Source organism: Peromyscus maniculatus, chromosome 1, assembly GCF_049852395.1.
Source record: "Peromyscus maniculatus bairdii isolate BWxNUB_F1_BW_parent chromosome 1, HU_Pman_BW_mat_3.1, whole genome shotgun sequence".
Classification (NCBI taxonomy): domain Eukaryota; kingdom Metazoa; phylum Chordata; class Mammalia; order Rodentia; family Cricetidae; genus Peromyscus; species Peromyscus maniculatus.
Window position 1 is genome coordinate 59,006,461 of NC_134852.1, and position 27,059 is coordinate 59,033,519.

Here is a 27,059-nt window from a genome sequence, read left to right on the forward strand (position 1 = left end):
CCTTTCAGCCATTTGAGATTCTTCTGCTGAGAATTCTCTGTTCAGCTCTGTAGCCCATTTTTTAATTGTATTGTTCAGTATTTTGATGTTTAGCTTTTTGAGTCCTTTATATATTTTGGAGATTAGCCCTCTGTCAGATGTGGGGTTGGTGAAGATCTTTTCTGCTTCCATATTTTATAATGCCAACCGCATCTTGTTACAGCAAACTGTAGTTTGTATAAGAACGCTATCGTTTGCTTCATGGGTAATTTTTTCAACTTCCATGTTTTAGTATTCCTAAGGAATCCTCTGCACCCTACATCGCATCACCTTAATACTATTTTATGGATATTATGTATGCATGTGTGTATGTGTGTATGTATGGGTGCATGTATGCACATATGCAGATGCATGCACTTGTGTGTGCACTCATACATGTGCTCATGTGCACACACCAACCTCCTAATTATCCCCTCTATTTTTATTCATATAGTTGCCATCTGCTAAGAACTGAGCCCCAGGCTTCCCACATCCTCTGCACTGCTTCCTGACCATGTAGTTACTACAACCATTAAGAAGATGTTTGAACAACATAGAAATTGAGACCAAATCTATACTAAACAGGGTCAGAGATGGTGGCATGGTTTGAGTCTTAAATGACCCCCCAAAATCCCATGTGCTAAAAAGGCTTTAACCACAATGCAACAGTGTTTAGGAATGTGGCCTTTAAGAGGTGACTGGATCATCAGAGTTCTGACTGAATCAGTACATCAATCCATTTCTGGATTCTGACCCTATTGGGTCATTTGGGAGGTACAAGAGACCTGGTTGAAGGAATTAGACCATTGAGGCTCTGACCTTGAAGGATATAAGTTGCCCCGGCCATTTCTTACCCTTCTCTTTTTATTTGCTCCCTGGCCATAATGAAGTGGGCAGTTTTGTCAATCACATGATCTCCTCCATGATATTCTGCCTTGCTATGAACTTAAAGGCAATGGAATTGACAAACAATGGACCAAAGCCTCTAAAACCTATTTCCTTTTGTATTATCTGCCTCAGATATCTTGTCTCAGCAACACAAAGCTGAATACCATAGGGTATTTGACAGGATAGACCTTATAGTAAATTTGAGATCCTATTAGAATTCTACCAGATACCTGGTCTTAGTTCCAATGTTCAAAAACATACAGACTTGCACTGTTAGCCTGTTTGTCTAGGTGACTGCTGAGTCTTGGGTATGATAGATTCTGTTCCAATATCATGTGAAAAGTGTTTATCAATTAAATAAGGAAGAACATTTGTCTTTCCAGGGAAGTCTCAACAGCACATCCTGTCTACTCATCATGCTTCACAGGACCAGGATTACACACATGTGGCTGGACTTTCAGGGAAGTAGTAAGTTTCCAGAGGGGTCTGACAGGACTCATTTTCATCTGATTCATCAGCTGTAGACAACTTGTCCATGAGGTCTTTTGAAGGTACACAGATAGCCATGAACAAATGTGGAAGATGTTCTCAACCCCTCTATCCGGGTCCTGGTGACATTGATCCAATCTATATGTACCTTTACCCACTCAGTCTTTTAGCATACCTCAAAATATATATAACAGCTAACATGCACGGAAATGTCACAATACCTCTGAATAAATAAGAAGTGCTAACAAACATTTTTAATAAGAAATTACAGTAGAACCTTCCCTTGTCACTTGGTTATTTCTTGTTATCTTGTATGGTGACAAAAGTTAACAATAAACAAACAATACCCAATTGTTTAAAAATAGCATTTTAATAACTTCTAATAATCAATGTCAGTTTGCTCTGCATTAGACGGTGACAGTGGGTGCACAGCTGTCCATGCAGCTGTGCTGTTTATTGTGACCAGAGAGCAGAGCACAGTATGGCACCTTCTTCACTTTACTGCATCCTGTGGGGAAGGTAGAGGCAGGAGGCAGACAGCTGCCTAGTGTGGGGAGAAGAACTGTGTCTTCCTCCAGTGTACCTCAACAAAAATGGATTTTACTTATTAATCACTATAAGGCATTCCTAACATGATTTCACACACACACACACACACACACACACACACACACACACCTGCTTACAACTTCCACAATAGCATTGAGAATCATAGTCTCCTACTACTTGATCAAAACATAGTGTCATAGCAGGCCACTGGCACCTTCTGATAATACTAACACAGGTATCTGTGTGTCCTTGTCTCCTGACATCGTACAAATGAAGAACAAGACAGAGAACAATTGCTTCCAAAGAGTCTCTTGTGCATGATGGCTCTGTCTCTATAATGCCTGGTACCACTCAATTGTTGGGTCACATGATCTACTTTGGGAAAAAGATGAATATTTTTATACATAAAAATAAATCTTGTCTGAATGCTATTCTTTATTGTGTCAACATTGCAGAGTTTCTGGTGGAGTGAATATAGCAGGTGTTATTATTGCCATCTGAAAAAAAAAACAGAACAGAAAGATGAGACTATTCTTCTAAAAGCCTAAATAGCTGCATTTTCAGATCCTAATGCTTGTGATTCTACCATTGTCTGAGAGGGGAAGCATAGCTGAGTCCATTTTGTGAAACCATCTTTTTATTTTAAAGGTTGTTTTAGGAACTGCCTACTTTTTAAATGTAGGCATTAGTGCTGTGTGCTATTTAGGGCTTATTCGGGTGTGATCATTTTCACTGCCACTAAGCTCTATTATGATGATTCTGAGTTTGTAGTTCATAAATCCCTCAAGAATAGACATCTCCACTTGCTCACAGTTAAATCCCCAGAAGGTGGGATGCAGGGTGGGTGCAATGGGGGCTCTTAGTGAATGTCTTTTCTCAAATATCTAGAGAGGTGTTAGAGAAGCTAACATTGTTTGCCCTGCAGAACAATCTATAGACCTAGCTATGTCAAGCCAAATAGAAAATATGGCGGACCTCATATACTTTGACTGTCTGTTCTTCTGCCCATGTGACACAGCTGTATTAAATACTTGATTTTTTTAGAGGCCACAGGGTATAGTATCAAAAGATAGACAAGGTCTCTGCCTCCCAAGAACATGTATATTTGAAACAAGAGGCTATCAGCATTATGTTTGTGCATGTGCTAAAGGCTATTTAAGACATAAATACATAACATAACAAAATGCTTGGGGAAGACAAGACACAGAAACTCGAATAATCTTCACACTGGCTCTGCCTAAAGAAGAACATCTGATATGGGACCTAATAGATAGGTCAGCAATGCCAGGGTCAGAGAACACAGGAAGGGCAAGCCAGGACCTAGGGGGCACCCACTACCATGTTGCAGGCCTGGAAAGAGCACGCAGGCTAACACACTGAGGAGACGAAGCCAGGAGGTAGGCAGGGACAATGCCACCTAAAAGCCTGACAGCTGTAAGAAGTAAGAAAGTTGCTTACTTTGGTATTCAAAGTAAGTTTGTACAGGAAGACAGCATACCACAATTTACATATTTGTTCAGAAAAAAATTCTGGACAAAAAAAAAATTTGCTGTCAGTTACCAAAGTAACATTGAATGATGGCCAGAATTATGTTCTCATGTTTTTTAGAAAAGTGAGAAAAAGAAATATAACTTAGATTAACAGTTAAAGTTCCAAGAGATGTGAATGAAAATAACCATATTATTGTCAAAAAGTCCACTTCAATCAGGAAGTTCCCTGTGCAGAAAAGGAGTCAGTCCCTGAATGAAATGAGCTCATACACACACGTGTGTACATACAAGCACTCTTACACACATCCCTGTGCATGTGCATATGTGCATGCATGCCGCTCAGCCTGGCAGACAGAGACCAACACTGGGACTATAAAATGTCAATCTACTGTGACAATTATATCAGAACATGTGCACACAGCAACTGTCCTTGGCATCCATGAGGTTGGCTCCCTTGACTTAGGTTCAGCTCTCTCTGGTATCAAATAAAAGCTTGTGTTGGGGAGCAAGCAACTACCCCTCTCCGTGTCAGAGTTTCTTTGGTAGTCACATAATCTGACTGCATTTCCTAATTTATTGTACACTGACTACAATAGTTCTCACTGGAAAGGTAGCAGAATAAAGCATGTTTTGAAACTGGAATGCAGTACTGAAACTTTCCTGGGTAAAGGATATGAAATCAGCAGACTAGAGGATCAATAATTCCTATAAAGACATCAAAGAGGAAAACAGATACACATGAGCTGGCTGTCACCTGGCTTCCCATCCACAGTTGAGGCACACCACATGCAGAGGTGTGTAGCCCCATGGCGGGCCCAGTCATTTATGATGCTGTTATAACCAGGTTGTTTCTAAAGCTCTTTATAACTAAAATGCAGGCATCTCCTTCATTAATGACATTACATATAATCACTGAGAATTCAACTTTTATTTCAGCCCTCAAAGTTAGTATCCTATATGTTAGTATTGTACCTGTCTCCTGTCCTTAGGCATAGCCATTTGGTCTACTATTCACATAAACTCTATGTCATGAGCTATACATATACAGAAATATCAATAATATGTAAAGGAAGTATGTGAAAACTTAAAGAAAAAGCTCTCCATAAAGTTATAAACCATTACTTCAACAATAGTAGAAATGCAGGTGAGTATTAACATAATGCTGAAATGTACTGACATTTAAGATAAACACTAATACATTTTGAATGTTTAATAGATGCTAATCAACTTAGCTATTACAATGTTCATGACAATTAGAAACAAGCATTATCTCCATTTTATAGATGTTGGTAGTCGAGGCACAGACTAGAAAGTGTTTGCCTAAACTAACATGCAGAAGTGGAAGAGCTGGAATTGTGTCCAGGAGTCTACCCCAAGGGTCTATGCTTGTAACTACCATCATCCCCCATTCATCCCAAAAGCAAGAGGATGATGGAAAGCTAGTTCTATGTCCCACTGTGGCTTAGTTCATCTTTACCTGTCATTGACACTGGTGGAAAATTTAAGAAAATGCTGAGTAAGTCACAGGAGAAACTTCACTAATTCAGCAGAATACACAGGACCTGAATGAACGGGATTGGCTATGGATCTCAAGGAAAGAGTTAAATCCAAAGCTGGGTTCCTTCAAAGCTTTAGAGTCCTAAGCTTAAGAACTCTGCTGACTTCCCACATCGAACACGAGCAGAAGCACAGGCAGGATGACAATTACAGGTGACACTGTGGGAAATGGTGACCGTGGCAACAGCAACAGCCCTAAGGTTAACTCAAGATACATCGTACGCAGGCATCAGTTCAAAGCTTGCAATTTTAGACAGACATTCCATCTCATCCCCAAAAGACACATGTATTATTATTATTCCTTTTACACATCCCCAGACAAGGATCAAAGAGCAGAGTGACTTTTAAGAGTCTGAAGTCAAGCTCCACTTTCTAATTCTAAATCTAGCACTATTTCCACCTGTCAGAGGCTCCTCAGGCTGTCAAAAACTTCATCTTATCACCATGGTTTTACAGAGAAAGAACTAAACACCCTCAGCACAAAGAGCCAGATTTTTTTTCCCTCTGACTGCTTTACTTTGGTATAAAATTCCCCAAACCCTACTCTGTATAATCCTTGACCTAATCTCTAAATTGTAGGGGAAGAGAATTTGAGAAGAGATGAATTTAACCAGTGAGTGATCGCACTGCATCGGGTTGCAAAGAAGTCACCCCCTTGCAAAGATCCAGGTGCAGGGTGTTGCTGAGAGCTGCTTACCAATGCAGGACTCCCCGGAGAGTGAGTAGGTCCCATCGTCATGGAAACCGCTTCTGCACTCACAGTGGTACCACCCTGGCAGGTTAACGCAGCGGGAGTGGTTGTGGCACTCAACGAATCCCTCTGCACACTCATCAATATCTGCCTCAGAGAAAAACACAAGCCCGCCAGGACATTAGTGTCTTTTTACACTAACCTTACAGTAAATACCTCAAACATGCTCTTGTCAACAGATTAGAGCTGACATATCATCTAAAATAAAAGTTACAGGAAGATCAAAATGCAACTTTTTCTCCAGAATGCAAAAGTGTTGAAACCTTCATGCCCCAGTACCTTCTGACATATAAGAGCAGCATGAATGAAACTGGTGGTCTCTGAGTCATTTATAGTTGCACATTCTAGGTCAGCATCTAAATAACCCAAATCTAAACTAATGACACTCACCGTCAGTGTTCCTAAATGAGTAATTCTAGATATTGTTGTGTGTTCTTCAAAGATCTAAGGAGAGGGGAGTTCAGGAAGTCCCAGATTAAGTACAGTCTAACTGGCTGGGCAGTGGTAGCACATGCCTTTAATCCAGCACTTGGGAGGCAGAGGCAAGTGGATCTCTGTGAGTTTGAGGCCAACCTGGTCTACAGAGCTAATTCTAGGACAGCCAGGGCAACACAAAGAAACCCTGTCTTGGAAAACCAAAACAAACAAACATACAAAAAAGTCTAATTGACCTTTTAACATTCCCATGTATGTATGTATGTATGTATGTATGTATGTATGTATGTATATGTATATATGTGTGTGTGCATGTGTACATGTACAGTTTTGCACATACACATGAACTGTAGATAAGAAAACCTGAAAATGAGTTAATTTAACCACAAATGGGTATCTTTAAATACTGGGAGTTGAACAGGTTATCAAAGCAGGGTGCTGCTCCTGCATAATCCAAAAGAATAGATGGCATATTACCAAGAATGTGTTTACTCCCTTGACAAAGAAAGGACAGACAGACAGACAGACACACCATCCAAATTCATTTTTCTTGCATACCATTTTTCAAATTCATTTTACTGCTGAATGCTTTCTCTTGGGAAATGTTCAACATCTCATGGATTTGTTGCTCTGGGGAAAATAATCTGGGAATGGTAACATGCTAATTTACTAGTATAGTTAATTTTAAAAATCCCCATTCTTCACATATTCTTGACAAAGAGAAGTCTCTAGAGCTTTTCTTATTTTCTCTGTGATCTGATTCTTCACAATCAGCAAATACCTGAATCATGTACAGAATTTTAAGCCCAAAGACTTGCCCCTGAGCTAAGCTAGGCAGGCTTTGGTTGCTGATTATCATGCTAGGGACGGATCCTTCTTACAGAATTTCTCCACGTAATTATTTCTTGGAATGTAGCCACTGTTGGCTAAAAACCTTCTCTTTATTCTCCTGGAAATATCTGAATAATGGCATATATGAACATGAATTTAATTAACACTGGAATATAAAACATAATGAATGAATGCACTTTGGGATTTCCTTCTACAAGGCCTGTTGAAGGTATCAGCTCAGGGTCAGTCTGCAATTACCTCTTTGAAGCCAGAGTAGTGCACTGAGCGATGGATTTAGCCTGAAATATGACAGTGTCACCTCATGACAACTCAGCTAAGTAAAGAGAGAAAGCTCCTTAGACTGTACAGAGCCAGCTCTGCCCTATTATTCATTTTCCCAGCATGCATTCCTTTTATGGTATGTGCATGCCAGGACCCAATATTTCTCTGGCATCTTCAGACACTGCAATTAGAGTATGTGTGCATTTATATAAATCCCCTGAAATGAGCTCTCAACATTTAATACTAATTGTCACTTCCCAAATTTTATAGGTGGAAGCTGTGAGACAGACTAAAATTCTCAAAAGTACATAGTGAGATGGGGTAAGGTCTCAGTCCACACAGGGAAAAGGCTCACCACAGATTACCCAGTCAGCTCAGTGTTCTCTGAATATGAGGCAGTGGGAAACGTAAAGTGTAACCAGAAGACTGATTTTTTTCAGAAATGACTTCCTCGTGTTTGGCTGAAAGACAAGTCTTTAGCAAGAAATTCTACCTTTGACATTTACAAATCTCTCAGAAAAGTGGCCATGATCTCTATACACCATCACATTTAGGCAGCTAGCAACTAGGGTTTAGGGAAAAAGGAGATGGAAAGCTAAGGTGTCTTATAGAGCAAAACAATCATGTATCTTGCCATGCCCATGAAAACCCTGTTTAAATGTCCTTCTGTTTCACATTCAAGTTTAGAAGACGAATAATCTGACCTTAAAAATAATCCCTCTAAGTCAGGCCTGGTAACACAGGCCTTTCATTCTAGTACTTAGGAGACAAATCAGGCAAATCTCTGTGTGTTTGAGGCCAGTCTGTCTCAATAGTGAGTTTTAGGCCAGCAAGGCCACACAGTAAGACCCTGTTTTGATGACTGATGATGATGATGAGGAGGAGGAGGAGGAGAAGGAGAAGGAGGAGGAGGATATCACTTCCACTCTAAATTCAATTTAGAATTGAAATTAGAAATTTCAAGGGAAATTTCTAGGGGCAGAATAAATGATGTGTAAACACTTTGCTGATTTCTAAAATAAAATGATGAAACTACTAAGGTTTTTAAGGCAGTAGAGGAGTCAAATAATCTGTGGACACAAGTAACCTAGTAGGCATTGATACAGTCTAGAGTCAGTCACCTGAGGAAGGGGGTCTCAATTCAGAGCTTGCCTAGATCATATTGGCCTGTGGGTATGTTAGTAGGGGACTGTGTTGATTATTAATTAATATAGGAGGGTATAGCCTACTGTAGGCAGTACCATATCTAGGCAGGTAGTCCTGGGCTGTGTAAGAAAGCTAGCTAAGCAAGAGCCTGATAGTGAGTCTATGAGTGTGCCAACAAGTAGTTTTCTTCTACAGTTTTTGCTTCAAATTCCTGCCTGACTTTCCTCAGTGTTAGACCGTAACCTAGAAGTGTAAGCAATATAAATCCTGCTCCTCTCCGAGCTGCTTTTGGTTAGAGCACTTTATCATAGCATCAGAATGTAAACCAGGACAAGTATACACTCTCACAGCCAGTGAGGATGCTAAGCTAAAAGTCTGAGACTTCCCCAGGGACCCTGGAGAACCTCCAGCTTCCTCTGGAAATGGGAAAAACAATGAAAACTCTCTTTCCCAGGAGGTCACTCCTCACAGCAGATTCTGGGAGTCTGCAAAGAATAACCACAGATCATGCACGGGCACCAGGTAATAATGCTGCATATTTATGGTTTTGGTGAAAGATGAATTAAAGCTAGAAATCCATTCTATTTAGACCCTTGCTGCTTGTGGGGAGCACACATGTGTGCCATGCTCATAACACTGGTTATCCCTTCTGTGCAGGCACAACAGTGTTCAATGCCGCCACCACAGGTCCAAATATAGAAACCACACAGACAGTTTTCAGCCACTCCAGGTCTTTACAAATTATACAGGACAGTTCCCCTCAAGCTGAGCCAGGACTGCCTCTGTCTGTGGAGACTTGTTTTCTACAGTCAGCTCTTGCTGCTGGCAAACAAACAAGACAGATGCTGTGGGAATGGGGTCCCCATGAGTTTACTGTGGAATCCAACTTTCTAGCTGGAGGAATTCTGATGAATCACAGTGAGCATGCCTGGCTGTCAGCATGTCAGTCATTCTAGAGGAAACAATCAAACAACAAACAAAAAAATGATTTTCTTTCCACTAGCAAGATCCAGATTTTTTCCCCTAAATCTTAGTTTAATCTAGCATAGATCTGAAAAGGTAAGAAAAGGGTTAAAAATAACACAGATGTTGGGGGATATTTGAGGCTGGAATTTATAGTATTTATAACCATGTAAGTTACACAAGTAATATTACATCCAGAGTGCTTTGCTGAACCATAATGAAAAATCTAGTTATGTCTGAGTCAGCATCAGTCACAATATCATCATTTTATGAATGAGCCCAGAAAGGATGATTGGCTCAAGGATAATGTATTTTTATTCAGTTCTCAGAGGTAAAATCTGTAACAATGATTTTAGTATTGTGGTGAATACACAGTTGAATTCAGCCTGATGGCTAACATCTGGAAGTGGACAATCAAGGAAGAGAAGGCTATGTCCAGGTTCAACCCTCAGCTGGTCTCTCCTTCTCCAGCTCCTCCCTCCCCGAGTGGCTCAAGGTCTCTGCACATATACATTTTACTACATCCTGCTCTCACGTGCATTTCCCTTTGCATCTGTCATTCAAAAAATGATGGGGGTGGGGTAGACTCATTTAGGTTTATATTCATTCTTAGCAAGTGAATGATAAGTCATGGGAAAGTACTTAATGAAAGTATGTAGGAATGAATGGATGAAAAATAAATTAGTACCATGAATGAAAAGAACAATCAACAGGTGTCACAATACAGACTGGGAATACTACATGATTGCTGCTGCTTGTGAATTACCAGACAGGAAGCCAATTCATGAAACTAAATGCAATGAGTTATTTTAATGCTTATGTATTATTTAAATCTGATAGATACCATGTAGTTTCCAATTAATACTTTGTTTCCATCTCTAATTTTTAGAGATTTAATGGGGGACAAAACAGAAAACAAAGGGATCTCTAAATGTTCACCCTTGGTGAACATTCCTTCTGTATTAAGGCTTTTATTGACAATGAGAAGCAGATGATTATCCAAGGATTTTCAAATGTCCAAAGTGATATATTAGATATTGCTCAGAATGTGTGATAGGGTGCATTTTCTATTAAAAGCCCTCTGCAAATACTGGGTTCTTGTGAAGTCTCATTCTCTTGACTTGGCTGTCCTCTTCCTTAAGGTCTCCCTATTGGAGTTCTTGGGTGAAAATTTATGTAGTCAATAATATTTTCTTAGAGCTTTTCTTTGCTTTTCTTCTTTCTCGCCCTCTTTCTCCTTCTTCTGAAGATTGAACCCAGGGCCTTGTGCACACTGTGCAAGCAGTCTACCATTGAATATACCTTTGGTCTTTAATATCCTTTCTCAAAAAATAAGTTTGTATTTTATACTAATTGTGTGAGGATCATAGTACAGCTGTGGCTCAATTTGCTAATCAGCCTTTTTCAACCTGTGGGCGGCAACTCCTTTGGGGATCAAATATCTGATATCTTGCATATCCGATATTTACATTGTGATTAATAACAGTACTAAAATTAGTTGTGAAGTATTACCGAAGTAATTTATGGGTTGGGGGTCACAACATGAGGAACTGTGTTAAAGGATTATAGCCTTAGAACCACTGTGCATTCAACTTCTCTTAAAAGTGTACAGCATGAGAATGAGTCATTGAAAAGCTTGCTATTTTTCATTCAACATAAGGTTATTGGATGTCTAATAATTCTATTTCTTCTTGAGAAGATAGAGTTTCTGGCTTGTACGGATAAAACCTGGTAGGGAAAACTACAATATTAAAAACACAGCTCTGGGTAAGACTTCAGGCTTTAGACACATGACTTACAATTCTTGTTTACCAACATATGAATGTATTACTTAGAATGTCTAAGACCTCGTTTTCTGATTTGTAGGTTAAAAATAATAAAGTGAAACTTCATAATGCTGAACACAAAACTCAAAATATGTGTTTCTACTCAATATTATCATTAAAATGATTGGACGATATCACTGTCAAAATGTAGAAGACAGAATAAATGGGTTCTCCAAATTAAAAGAAACAACCCTAGACCAAGAACTCCATGCAATAAAGGCATATTGAGAGCAGGAGGAAGACTCTTCCCCAGAGAAGAGCATGCCAATCATCCAATACCAAGTGTTCAGCCCTGAAAACATATACAGTCAAGCAACACTTTGCAGACTTAGTAGGTTCTATTTATATATTTATCAATATGCATATACATAACAACAAAGAGAAGAAGACCATGAATCTGAGAGACATCAAGGGAGGGGTGTTGGAGGAAAGAAATAGAAGGAGAGAATGATAATTATATTGTAAACATTTAAAAAATGTATAAAAGTATCAACCTGGAATCAGGAAACTATTTGGGAATAAGAGGTATTTTCTGGATCTTAAAGATATTTGTTTTTATCTTGAGATAATAAAATTATAAAATTTTGAATCCATACTCAATAGACCCTAAAACTTGAATCTTCTCATTAATATTGTATAAATTTAAGAAAATCAATTCTGCAATGTCGGCTGCAAGCATGACAACCTAAAACCTGATGATTATCTAATGTTTCCTAGATGCTGGTATTGCACTGAACACAGAGTGCCACCGAGACACCTCAGTAGAAACAACATGCCCAGCTACTTTCTGGTACATAATGGTTTGCCTTGAAAACTTCACTTACAAGTAGGTGAATCTTACTTATATCTATGTGACTGATATAAGGAATATTACTTCCATACATCCCATAAACATGCCTCATGGGATCCTCAATGTTGTGTTCACCTGCTCATTGGAGGGAGAAACCTTAGGAGTCACATGTTGATGATGGCAGAACCTTTTTTCTCTAGCTTCCAACATTGCTACATGGAACAGATTATTTCTACAGACTTGAAATTGTGATATGCTATTTAAAAGATTAGGAAGCCTGGTGAAGTGGTTCTCACCTTTAATCCCAGCTTAAGAGACAGAGGCAGGCAGATCTCTGAATTTAATGCCAGCCTGGTCTATATAGCGATTTCCAGGACATCCCGGACTAATTAGAGAGATCCTGTCTCTAAAAAAAAAAAACAGCCAGGCGTTGGTGGCGCACGCCTTTAATCCCAGCACTCGGGAGGCAGAGCCAGGCGGATCTCTGTGAGTTCGAGGCCAGCCTGGGCTACCAAGTGAGCTCCAGGAAAGGCGCAAAGCTACACAGAGAAACCCTGTCTCGAAAAACAAAAAACAAAACAAAACAAAAAAAACAAAGTAAATAAAACATTGTTTTGTGATATTGATCCATTACACAGGGTGGGACTGTACCCCTGTTACACTCAACCTTTCCCAACTGTTTTAAAACAGTCTTCGCTATATTAAATGAAAGACATGTTATATTAGAACTCATGTAGACTCACTCTCCAAAGGAAAGCAAGAAAAGCTCTCAGCACATATTACGCAGGCAGCTCCAGGAGTAGATGATTGGTAATAAAGGGCAAACCAGAAAAGCTGTGTGGTCAGATACACTTCAGTGTGAGGCCTGGTCCAGTTACTTTCTGGCTGTATAACTCCAAACAAGACATTTATCTTGTCCTAAGCTTCCATTTCCTTGGCTATACTTCACAAAGCTAAGCAGGCACTCATTGAGAGGGCAATAATCATTGTTCTCCAATGCAAACCCCACATAGCTCCATAGAAACTACTGTCCATACCAAGAATGTCCAGTTTATAGGTCTCAATTATTTGTGGAAAATGGAAGTGTTATGTGGTGGTATCCTAATTGTACTGAAATGTGATTTTGATTGTATGTTAATAAATAAAGTTGCCCGGGGGTCAGAGCTATTAGAGCCATAGACAGAGTGTGGCGGTGGTGGCACACACCTTTAATCCCATAGATCTCTCTGTGTTCAGGGATACAGCCAGCATTGGAGACATATGCCTTTAAGACCTAGGGGGGCTGTACATTCAGACAGTGACGAGGCAGTCATGTGTTTGGGTTTACAACCAATGAGAAGGCAGAACAACATACTATAAAAAAAGGAACAGACAGGATATAGCTCTCTTTCGGGAAGCTGGGACACTGCAGGCAGAAGGGTGAGATTTTTAGCTCTGAGCTCTGACCTCTCGGCTTTCTCTTTTACATTGTTTCTGTGTTTCTTATTTAATAAGACTGTTGATTACATCAACAGTGTTATGTTATATTACACTTAAGGCCTCTTTGGAACCTTAATTTCTGACAAGGTGGATAATCTGCATTCTGCACCAATGCCATCATATCTGATTCACCACCTAAATGACCATTGAAAGTTCAGTGTAGTATGAATTCTAATTGGTCTCAATAATAAAAACCTGTTGTCAGATATCAGGGTAAACGCTAAAAGATCAGGGAAGCAGAGCAGCCAGCCACTAGAAAGACTTCTTATCTCTAGGAATCCTCAGACTGAAAGGGTCTGAGCTCCTGTCTCACCCCACCTTATCACTTCTTCTATCCACCCAGCTGTATCACTTCTTGTTTCCTTCACCCACATGCTGGGATTAAAGGTGTGTGCCTCCCAAGTACTGGGATCAAAGGCATGAGATCCCAAGTGCTGGGATTAAAGGTGTGTGCCACCACTGCCTGGCCTCGAGTGGCTAGCTTGGCACTCTGATCTCCAGGCAAACTTATTTGTTAGAGCACAAACAAGATATCACCACATTTCCTCCTTTTTGTCTAAAATAAAAAAGAATGTTATAATTAATATAAAAAAACTATATACAGCAGGGCGGTGGTGGCACACGCCTTTAATCCCAGCACCTGGGAGGCAGAGCCAGGTGGATCTCTGTGAGTTCGAGGCCAGCCTGGGCTACCAAGTGAGCTCCAGGAAAGGCACAAAGCTACACAGAGAAACCCTGTCTCGAAAAACCAAAAAAAAAAAAAAACTATATACAATAAATACAATAACTATATACAAAATATACAGGAAATAACTACATCAACAATATCTAGTCCATTAACAACTGACAAATTCAGAGAAAATACTATCTTGGTGAATCTAAAAGGTTGCACCTAATTCACTTTCTATTCTAACTTCATTACCAAAACTTTCTTTTAATGTCTCTCAACTTTATACACATTACACCTCTCTAGTGAATTTCTTTTCTGAATCTGTTAACAAAGAAAACTGTAACTACAGCTATAAATTCTTCATATCCATCAGAGAACCAAGGGGGAAATAATATTATCTAAGCAGGAAGTGGAAGCAAGCAACTTTCAAAACATGTGAGAAATGACAGAAACATCTGGCTACATGGACAGTCACCCAAGGTTCCATTGCAACATTGGAGCATCCATCTTTGGCCTACAGACCTAGCGTATCTGACAGAATTATCTGTGAAGCAGGATTTTCTTAAGGGCTGTCCTTTTTGTCTTAGCAAAGATTGCCAATCCTTTCTTTTGTGCCCTGCTTGTCCAGTTTGGACAGCATATTATCAGCAGTCAAGGCAAGAGCACTTTCTTGCCTGGGGGTAACTTTTGCTACAAAGAAAGTAAACTCCATATGGAGTTCCTTCAATGCCCATCATCTTCTCTGAAGTAGATTGGTGCTGCCAGGAGCAGACATGTCTCATTGTCATAAAAAGGAAAAGAGAGCCTATGTTATTAAAACATCTTAAATGCCATATTCTGTAGATCTCTGAAGTGTTTGATGACTACCTGTTTCCCTAAAATGTATCTGTGTTTGACCTTGAAAACATACCTAGTATGACTACAAGTTCAATTGTAGTAGGTGACTAACTACTAACCTGCATTTCCTTATTATCCTAAATAGTTTATAATAATAACTTTCAAGGACTAGCAATTTGCATTACATTGCATTAAATGAGGTGTATAGGTATAATACCTTGAATAAGATTAGAAATGTATACACAGTATGTTCTAACAAAAATAATCTCAACTTTGTATCAATATACAAAGATCCATATCAATGTAAAATATTTAAAATTATTAGTTGCTTTTTTGGTTGAAAAGTAGATTCAATAATCTACCTTTACATCCTATTTCTATATCCCTCGATTTTTTTTTTCAAAACAAGAACCGTCAATCTAATCTCCTTTGTTCAACTTTTTTTCTGATCATTACCAATAACAACTAGTAACTAACCACCCTAAACAATGATAAATATCCATAACCCCTTGAAAGACCAAAAACCACCCATCCCACTTCTTGGGAATGTGGGTGTTGTGTTCTTTAATTTACTTCCTGCTTTCTGGGGGTGATGGCATCTTTAGGAAATTCTATCCATTTGCTGCAAATTTCATTATGTCACTGTTTTTAACAGCTGAGTAATACTCCATTTAGGCAAGTGTACATTTTATTTATCCATTCTTTGGTTGAGGAACATCTAGGTTGTTTCCACTTTCTGGATATTATGAGTAAAGCTGAAATGAACATAGTTGAGCAAGTGTCCTGGTGATAGGATGGAACATACTTTGGGTATATGCCTAGGGGTGGTATAGCTGGGTCTTGGGGTAGATCATTCCTAATTTTCTGAGAAACTGTAATATTGATTTCCAAAGTGGCTGTATAAGTTTGCACTCCCACCAACAGTGGAGGAGTGTTCTCCTTGCTCTATCTCCTCCCCATCATGAGCTGTCACTTGTGTTTTTGATCTTAGCCATTCTAACAGGTGTAATATGGAATCCCAAAGTCATTTTCATTTGAATTCCCATGATGGCTAAGGATGTTGAACATTTAACTGTTTCTCATCCATTTTGGTTTCCTATGTTGAGGATTCTCTGTTTAGATTTGTACCTCATTTTAAAAATTGGATTAGTTTGTTGATACCTAGATTTTTTTTTAATATATCTATTTTGGATATTAGCCCTCTGTCAGATGTGGAGTTGGTGAAAATCTTTTCCAACCCTGTAGGCTGCCTTTTGTCCTATTGATAGTGTCCTTTGCCTTACAGAAGCTTTTCAGTTTCATGAGGTCCCGTTTATTAATTGTTATCTTTGTGTCTACACTATTGGTGTACTGGTTAGGAAGTTGTCTCCTGCTCCAATGTGTTCAAGGCTATTCCCCACTTTCTTTTCTATCAGTGTCAGTGTATCTGGTTTTATGTTGAGGTCTTAGATCCACTTGGACTTGAGTGTTGTGCAGGGTGATAGATACGGATCTATTTGCTTTCTTCTACGTGCAGACATCCAGTTAGAGCAGCACCATTTGTTGCTTTCTTTTTTTCCATTGTTTGTTCCTGTTTGTTTTAATCAAAAATCAGGTGTTAGTAGGTATGTGGATTTTCATCTGGATTTTAGATTCATTTCCATTGATCAACATGTCTGTTTTTATGCTAACACCATGCAATTTCTACTACCACAGCTCTGTAGTACAGCTTGAAATCAGGGAAGGTGATATCTCCAGAAGTTCTTTTATTATATAGGATTGTGTTTGACTCTCATACAAAACCAGAATAAGGGGTGAGCAGGCTCAGAAATGTTTCAAAATGTTCGGTTTTTTTGTAAGTCCTAAGTAACATCATCATTTAATTCATTAAACTAAAATCTGAGATGAGAAATTGTGCTCATGAATGTATGGCTTTCTGCTGTTTGTCAATCTCTTTCCTAACTGACTGTATGCCAGGGAGTCAATCTCTCTGACTTGGCTCTTCCAACATTGTCCCTGAGGCCTTCTCTTGGTCTGTTTGTTCTTTAAACAAACATACCAGTTTTCCATAATTTTCTCATTTAGTCTGGAGAATCTTTGCAGTGAATGGATGGATGGAAGGATGGATGGAGGGAGGGAGAGATGGAGTTAATGGGATGGATGGACAGATGGATAGCTAGATAAATAGAACTAACACAAATTCTAACATATGCTTACAACTGCTACAGATTAGCTAACCTCTGAGGCATCTTTATTTCAAAATCATTTGTTCAAAGATTTAACATTCATGAGACTTAGTCCATTTTCTGCTGCCATTAAAATATTTGACATTGAGCAATTTTTGAAGATTGATATTTATTTTAGTTGCAGTTCTACCTGTCTAAGATCACAGTGCTAGCAGGGCTTTGCTTTGGTCGGGGCTATGAGCTGATCCACACTCAACAGAAGAGTACATTAGTAGACCTGTGTAAATGACAAATAACTCAAGGGAGTCCAGATGAAAGTGCCAGGTTTGTTTTGCAATGAACTCTCATAATACTTAGCCATTCTCTCAGGATCTACATTAACCTTTCATAACAGCAGAACTTCCTGACATAATACCTCTAAAGGCCCTGAAATACTGGGAACCATGTACCAATATCAGCCTTGCTGGGGAATAATCATACACAAGCACACATGCTTCGAGTAAATGCATTTTCTTTGTGAGAACCTTTTCTTATCTCTTATCTCTTATGGTCATCAATGAAATAAAGACCAGCAAGAGGCTTTCAGCTATCTTGGTCCTTGACTCAAATAAGCATCATTTCAGTGTGACTTTCTGTTGCCACCATATACAAAATTTCAGCTCCCTCTAACCAGGTACATCCATGTTCCCTTCTTGCATACATGTTGATCTCCATTTTTGCCTATGGTTATCTAGCAGACTTTACATGATATATGTGTTATTATTTCTCTTCTTTGTTCTCTCACTAGCACTACTCCTTAATGTAACATGAAGACAGAGTGGAACCTAGAACTTAATGGGCAGTAATGGATATTTGCTGATGGAAAGAAAGAAGTGAAAAAGAAGAGGGGAGAAATGCCACAGGAAATTCATTTTTGGGGTGGCTTCAGAAGTTGCCTTGTACTGACTCATTTTTCTCCAGGTCTGCTGCCAACATTCCACCTGGGGGCCTTGTTCTCTCAGACCTGGATGAGTGCAGTCATAGTCACAGGATGACCTTTCAGTGATTGCCTTCTCTAATCCACAGCAACAGCACACTAATCTAAAACCCATACCCCAGAGAGGTTTAACTAACAAATAGCAGCTGATCAGGCATGAGATCATTGAGTCAGCTTGGCTAAGTTATTTTCCAAGTTAATACATTAATTCTTTCATTTGTATAAAAAGCAAATACTTAATTGAACCAACACTTTCACCCATTATTCTACTGAACACCAGGTGACAGCCAAATCAGTCAAACCAGGTGACAAGCCATTGATGAACTAAGTTGACACGAACAGCTGTTCATTCTTGCTGTTTAGACCTAGGAGTGCTACCACCATGGACACTAGAGGTCTTAGAAACTGAAAATCCTGTAGCTTGTGTTTCTTTTCATATCACAGTGTTCTATGACAGATGATCTACCTTATATAAATTTACCTGTTCAAAGTATAAAGAAGTGACCCAAATTTCACTACCATTTGTCTGTAATGATCAAAGGCTTTTACTATAAAACTACACTGGAATGTTGATTTAAGCAGGTACATTTCATACCCAATTTCATTTCATGCAAATAATTGTTCCCAACTTAAAAACCAAACACCAGCTTTAATTTGAGGAATCCTTTCTTATCTTCAAATCTTGTAATGTTTAACAGCTCTATCACTCCATTTAGCTCTAAATTCAATTATATTTTTATGATATATTCTATTTCTTGGGATTGTTTTTCTATCAAAGAGAAGAAAGTCTGAGCTTATTAATAATTTAATATGTTTCAGGTTTTCTGACAAGTGTTATATATTTACTGCTTTATTTGATCTACAGAATACGTAATGGATAATTTGAAATTGTACCCTTAAATGTGTAATAATATTGCAGTGGCAAAATATCTGGATGGTACTAGAATGTGGACCTAAACAACGTCTGCTTACTCCCCAGGTCACACTAATAACCATATCCCGTACAGTTTCCAGCACATTTCATCTCATCACTTCCCAAGGTTAAGGTACATTGCTATCCTAAAGGTGAGTCAACTCATGGTTAGCATGTTTCCAGGTAAAAAAAAGTTGAAAGAGAGAGCAGAATTTAGAGTTTTCACTCAGGGAAATTAACTACCTGTTGTAAGTAAATTCATACAAAATTGTTACTTCTATAAATAAGTGACACAATTTCAATACACAATAAATTACCAAGTAGATGAAGATAGAGGAAGATATGATTATATAAGAGGAATGGATAAGAGAAACCTGTAGTGGGTCTTTGATGGGATTGAAGACTAGCAGTTATAGTTACAACTTAGTATATATAATATCTTAGATAGAACATATTAAGTATTAGATTCAGGTTCTTTAGGATAGGACACCTTTGAATGATCTTTATAACATGCTGTTTACCTATGCTCTATACTTCTCTGGATTTTAGTATGTGTTTCTTGCTCGATATTGTTTGCATTGGTTGTAGTTACATCTTATCTAGGTCATTATCTCTCATTATTTCTGGACAATATTTGATAATCATTCCTTTGTATATAGTCTTGTATTAGTTTAGAACCTTCTTATTTAGACAAAAAGGGGGAGATGTAGTGGGTAGCCATTCCAGCTTGGTTCTGGAAGTTCCAACCCCCATTGAGACTCTGGCAACTGTCACGCCTACGAGGCGGGGCGAGGGGAGGCGCCGGGGGACCCGAGAGCTGGATGGGTCAGCGCTCTCTCTGGGTGCTCGCTCGGTGCCGGGACGCTGACCGGTGCAGATTGACTGTGCAGAGCTCCGGAGAACACCGCTGGATTGCGTTACACCTTCCCCAGACCCTGCAACCTACCCATTACTTAATTTGTGAGTTACGCCATTAAATAAATATCCTTTTAACTACGTGGAGTGGCCAAAATAATTTCTCCAATAGAAACCAAATACATACCTACTTAGAAGTCACATTTAATCAGACAGAACTTTAAGGAAAACATTTTAAGAACTTAAAGAAAAAAGCAATACTCCAATGAATAATGAAATTATATCAACCAAGGTAGAGTAACCAGAAGTGTACACACCATCTCAACTGCAGGAAAGAGCAAATCAAAGTATTGTATATAAGAAGTGTTTTCGATAATGAGTGCTGGAGTGTACACACCATCTCAACTGCAGGAAAGAGCAAATCAAAGTATTGTATATAAGAAGTGTTTTCAAGCATGAGTGCTGAAACACTGAATAGGATGGGCAGTTGGCACAGAGCTCACATCAAGAGGGCAAGGAGATGAACCTGGATCTAAGAATGTCAGGTAGAGAGCTTAGGAAGACATGGCAACTAGAGCTTGCGGGGCAGACAAGTGGACAAAAATATAATTCTTAAGTCCTTACATGGATAACACAACTCAGATATTCAGTAGAATGTTAATGCCAATTAAAGACTATAACGTCTCACAACTTCTTATTTCCATTGCATAGGCTAGGAAAATAAGCAAGAAACAGATCAGAGAGTTGATCCTGTGAATCTATCTGCAACCATATTTTTCTGATCCCCAAATGTCATAAGCCACTGTCTGCCTTTATACTTCATGCTGCCCCTGCATCAAACTGTAGATCAGAAATGTGGCACATGGCTATGTTGTGCTTTCGTCCATGTCATTACATTCTATGATGAATGTGATGACTAATATTCCTCATCAGCTCGTCAGGATCTAGGATCAGCTTGGAGACAAATGTCTGCACATGCCTGTGATGGAATTACTAGATGGGGTTAATCGAGGCAGGAAGAAGCACCCTAAATGTTGCCAGCACCGTCCCATGGCTTGTGCTGGACTGAATGAAAAGAGAAAGCCAGTGGAGGAGCAACCTTCCTTTCTCTGCTTCCGGACTGTGGGTGATACCCTGAGCAGCTGCCACACACTCCTGCCCCCATGCCATCCCCACCACGATGGACTGTACCCTTAAACTGTGAACAAAACAAACCTTCCCTCCCTAAGTTGCTGATGTGAAGAATTTTGTCACAAAAGTGATAAAAGTCTGCCTGAGTGTCTTTATGGACTTGAGAATTCTTGGGTGAGATGGTAGTGAAACTGTCCTGGGAGATACTTTATTTTCTTACTCAACCCCTCTTTTAATTTATTCAGGCAAGATGTTAAACCTGTCCCTTTAAAGACAAGTCCACATTTTTTACTCTGATTATTCCAATAGCTTGCATTATTCATCTTGGTGGTATTTATGCAGACATGATAAATAAGATAATTTACCTCAAAACAAAACAGAGAGACTTCAGCCCCCCTGAAAAATGAAGAATTTAAGTCAGGAGTTTAGAAAGCGCCGCCATATATCTGTCACCAGTGGATTACGCCCAGAGAAAAATCCTTTTATGTTGTGCAGTGCCAGACAAGTCGCCATCATAATGAAAAAGTTATTTTGAGGGGGAAAAAGTAAAAGCCTCTATTTGTCAAAATCAAAAAGTTTTGTAATTTGTGACTTAGAAAGGATGAAATAAAAGTGTCTTTTTCTCTTAGGTGAATTGGAAAGGAAATTCGGAAAACTGAAGTCACTCTTGAAAGAGTCCAAAGGGCTCTCCTGTGGCTGTACCAGGTGCAGCTACACAGAATCTCTGGTGCCCCTGCTTAAAATGTCTTTGCAGGAGTGACACAGCTCAGAAGGATCTAGAACCAAGGCTGGCCACAAGTCAGCACTGGAGACTCAGCAAGGCTGGACTAGGGCTGAGTCCTAACTACAAGTGTACTCCAAGGCAGTGTGTCACTTCTTAGATCAGTTTAACCACATACCATGAGGACCAACGTAGGCATCTAGAGGGGACAGCATCCTGAGAAACTGGGCTACAGGAAGTGGGATCCTGTAGAGATGAGTCACTACTTTGGGCTGTACCTCTGTAGAACCAATAGCTCCTTTCAAGCGTATGACCTAGACACTGTAATAAATGGAGCATAAAGGATACACCTCCAGGCAATGTCATGCTGAGTCCCTAGTGAAGACCACTCCCATAGCAGCTGAAGGTTCCCTTGTTCAATGTTGCTTTTAGAATGTTGTTTGTACCCATTGTTTCAAAAATAACACCAAGACCACATGGTGAAGGATGCATGAAATATATTTCTGTCTAACACAAACTCTTCTTTGAAAACTGAACCCACTAACCGATTCGTGTGGAGGAAAACTGAGGATTCAAAAGAAATTAATTAGCCCAAGATTAGGTGGGTGGATGGACAAGTACATAATAATTGCATGCTCCAATTAGTTTAACAGCAATTTAAAGAGTAGTGAAGGAAAACAGCTAGACACATTAAAATGTAGATGGAGAGATTCTTTGTCACTTCTGCACACACAGACATTTATCCCCTAACATATTCCAAGGGACTTGGCTAGATGCTGAAAATACAAATAAAGAAAAGAAGGAACATGTCTTCAAGGCCTGTAAAATACTCCAGGATAAAGTTTTAGTCCCTATGACAAAACTGAGGAGTGCTGTTCACTTCTCTGTTCTGTAGGTCAGAAAACTTGAGTATTATTCTATAAAAAAGTATTGGGTCCAATGTCATATACTCTGTTCCTTTACTGTGCAATGTTGCTTCATTTGTCCCCCAACTTTTCCCCTGTGAAGTCAGAAATGACTAAGCCTCTGGCTAGCCTTTACACTTGAGGACCTCACGGAGTCTGAAGGGAGGCACACGTGGTTACATATTCCTCTCTGGGGGAAACATCAGGCCAACAACCCTGAAGAAAGTACAGGATGGCTAAGAAGCCTTCCAGAGCTGGCTCTACAGGAAGCTAGCTGCTCATCCAGCTCCATGGAACTTCAATTGCTTTCCTCTCCAAACTATAGTGAACCGAGCTGCAGGTGCCAATTTTCTGCTCGCAGTCTCCAGGTAAGGTTCTACCTTTGAAATCAAAGTCCGACAACAGGGTCACTGAAGGAGTATTTTAGATGAGACCTGTCATGAAAGGAGGCCAGGCAGTCAGATCCATCTTGGCTAACACTGTTTGAACCTTCAGCCTGTGTACTCCCTGATCCAGGGTCTGTGTGGAGCTAATCCCCAAGAGAATCAAGCACTCCTGAGCTCGAATACTCTCTTCCAATGTAAATGTCAAGGATAACACCAATAGACTTGCTAACTTGGATAAGGGGCAGGGGCTCAAAACTTGGCCCTACATAAAGAACTAGGGCAATTAAGGAATGCTGAGAGCAGGAGAAACAGTCTTCCCCAAGGAAGGAAAATTGGTTATCCAATTCCAGATGGTCAGCCCTGGAAACATGCACACAAGTAACATTGTACAGAATGAGTAGGTTGTATTTATGTATTTGCAAATATTTAGGTCAACAGTTTGAAAGAGAGTAAGAATGTATATAAAGGATGCTTTGGTGGGAGGAAAATGGAAGGTGAGAATGATGTGATCATATTATACTCTCAGAAATAAATAATTTTTAAATATTTAATGTGACTAAGTCCCAGAGATAAAACTTTGGGACCACAGGTGAGTTCTTAGAGCACAAGCCTCCTTCCAATCTCTGGGATTTTGCTGTGGCCTAAACTGTCACTTTTTCAGGAATTTGGAGACATAAAGCAAAGAAGACAGGAAATGGGAACCTACAGTGAGGTAATGCTTTATATGGCAGCTGCTGTATTTCAACTGTGCTCTCCCCTTTCTGTCTCAGCAGCGTTCTACACTATTGCTGTCCATGCTTCTCCCTGCTTGTACCACAGACAGACTTTCAGAATGGACTAGAGACACAGATCATGATCTAGAGACACAGGAAGATCACTGTGGTCTCCATGATGGACACTGTGTAAAAATGCTGCAAATATCTAAAGCATTATTAAAGCAAACTCTAGGGAGAAAACACTGAATGGTGTGTGCTACCATGGATTGTGGAGGAATCATTTACAAAGACTTCATTTCGTTGCTAGATCCTCAATCTAATATCATCTTCAATCTTTAGAAATATAAAGAACCTGAAGATATTGTACAGAAACTCAGTACTCCTACAAGAAAGCAAGATCCAGAACAGGAAAGTGATAAAAAGATAGACGTATGTGCACATACACATGGGGGGGAAGAGGTGGGGAGGGATGGAGGAAGACAGGCAGAGACACAGAGAAGGGAGACAAAGAAGATCTGGCAACCCACAACTTGACTGTAACATAACAACAGTGGGTGAGGAGAAACATATGCCACATTTAAATGGTGCCTGGACCTCCACTGTAGTGCCGCCTGTACTGGCACATTTCACTCATGTTTGGCAGGTTTAAATATCTAAGGTTATAATATTTGCCCTGACCTCAACAAGGACAGTAAACTCCTAAACATTCTGGGTCTATCCCTCTTCTGTGATAGCAATTTGTAGATTGCAGTTTCATTGTGAGTAGTTTTATATAATAAATGAACATAAAAGTTTAAGTAAAAAATCATGCCAAATAATTTAATTAACAATTTAATTTAATAATGCTAATTACATTTTATCTTTTAGACTAATAAAACTGATATCTCAAATATATTACTTTTAAAATTTACAAAATGATGGAACCTAATTAATTGATTCAGAACATCCCACTTTTAATCATGTATTATTTTTCTATGCTAACTAATTGTCATTGTCAGAACAATCATTTACAATTAAAAACCATTTATAAATGGTATATCATTAAAATTAATATTTTAGTAAAGACTTATGTCCTTATTTTTCAGAAGATGAATAAAATAAGAAATTGTACCCTTTCAATCCAAGATCATTGTGTCCAGTCCTGGGTTTTCTGCATCCACCAGTACATGGTATCCCTTCATCACTCTTGTATACTCACTGAGGGAGTGTCAGGCTTAAGATGTGTTCTAGACACAACCCCAACCAAATCTGAACTTTTGCCCAACCTTTTACTGGCTATAGAACCAGATATTATCTTGATCTCTTCATTAGAAAGAAAGACAGAATGATTACTTTATCACCATATATATATGTTCTGCAATTGATTATTGATCTGTGTTCAGAGGCCATACTGAGCAGTCCTCTTATCACAAAACTAAGTACTTCCCATTTTAACTTAATCATGTAACAGCATCTACCTGATTGGAACACGGCCCATGTTTAGGCCCCTCCCCTTACAGGTATTCTTTCTCAGTCTTTACAACCCACATTTTGTAAAGTTGGAAAAGATCCATGTCTTTAAGTAGAGTAGTAAAACTAGAAAAGATAGGGTTGTGGTGATCTGGGAAAGGCACATAAGCTTTGCTTGTCAGTCACCAATGGTGACTGAGGCCGGAGATAAATTTCAGCAGTTAAGAGCACTTGGCACTCTTCCAAAGGAAGTGGGTTTAGTTCCGAACACCCACATGGCACCTCACAACAGCTTACAACTCCAGCTACTGGACATCTGATGCCCTATTCTGAGCACCAAGGTACTACTTATATGTGGTATTCACACACACTAAAAATGTAAAAAGTCATGAATAGTGCATGTTCACATGTGTACAAACCTAGACATACCCATAGCAAAGATTTCTTTGCAAGAGCTCAGCTCTACATTACTGCTGGATAAAATCGAATACCCTTACTGGAGGGAACAGTTTGCATGTAACTTCCATTCTGATTACTCAAATATTATTTCACAGGCATTAATTTTTCCTATGGTGTTGACTACAATTCACTGAGTAAAATTGTGCTAGAGGGTTGGGAATTACAAATCAAAACCTAATTGAACAGCAGGGATAGGCTGATTGTCATCGGCAAACACCTCCTCTGCAAAGCTTCAGTAGGGTGGCCTGGGGTCCCAGACTTTAACTAATGGTGGTATGACTGCTTGAGGATAAATTAGTGTTCAGTCAGCTTGAATACTTCTTTTGATTAGACAAACCGGTGCCATTAAATTAAGTTTCTGATTCTAAAATGACCCGGAACTACTTGTTATATATGACCCATCAACCAAGCCTTGAAGCAGTAGCTCCACAGTAGGCAATGCTTGAGGATTTAAGGCAGGGCTGGTCAGGTGACATCATGTGAATGGACTTTGCTGCCTTCTATCCATTCCAATTACTTTTTCTAGTAATACGGGTTTTATTTTCAGAAAGTTTGGGGGATACATTCACAGAGCTGTCCTTTACTGCCTTTGCATTTTGGATTCTGGTCTTCTCAACTTCAACCTAAAGATAACAAACTGTGGGTCGGGAAGACAGTTAATTGATAAACTGCTTGGCTTGCAAGCATGAAGACTTGAATTCAACCCTGATATCTCATACACAAACTGGGCATGTTTCATGTGCTTGTAATCCCAGAACTAAGAGACAAAGGCAGATTCCTGGAACTCTCTGGCTATCAAGCCTCCATGAATCAGTGAGTTCCAGGCCAGTGAGAGATCATCTCAAAAATACAAGGCAGAATACTGAGGAAGAATACCTGAGCTTGACCCATGCCTCCACATACAGGCACATACATGTGCACCCACATTCACACATGCATGCTCATGCATTGGCATACATTCACATAGAACTACATAAGTAAATAATAAGCAATTAAAAGATAATAAGCCTTGATCTATAAATACCTGTGACTATTAAGTGAAACACACACTGGTAATGTGTAATAGACTGATACAAATTTTCTTTTCTCCCTGAGTTTTTAGGGAGATAAGGCTGAATAAGATAGCTTTTTACCTCTTTGAAGGTAGAAGCTATTTTCATGAGGAGAATAGACATATACAAAATTAAAATGTCAGACAGGTTTATAATATCATTATCCACCAAATTCATTGAATATAAAACTAAAGCTGCAATGTTACCCTCTTTAATAATGAAGCATGCAGGAGAATCTGGTGTGACAAGTTCCTGGAGGCATGGGTACAGTATAGTGGCTTCTGAGCAATGGCTGCCTTTCATTCTATGGCTCTCTCTTATTCTCAAAGA

At 39.3% G+C, this 27,059-nt stretch overlaps 1 protein-coding gene across 3 annotated transcripts in view; it reads right to left on the reverse strand.

The window, feature by feature from the left end:
• Positions 1–27,059, reverse strand: part of Nell1 (neural EGFL like 1) — an 850,243-nt gene that overhangs the window by 39,240 nt on the left and 783,944 nt on the right. For 2 of the 3 annotated variants that reach the window (XM_042277006.2, XM_076543299.1), the window contains one exon: positions 5,689–5,829. The exons of the other annotated variant lie outside the window; for it this stretch is intronic. In XM_042277006.2, the coding sequence (XP_042132940.1) occupies positions 5,689–5,829 (141 nt within the window). The remainder of the gene's footprint in view (positions 1–5,688; positions 5,830–27,059) is intronic. 3 annotated transcript variants of the gene reach the window in all.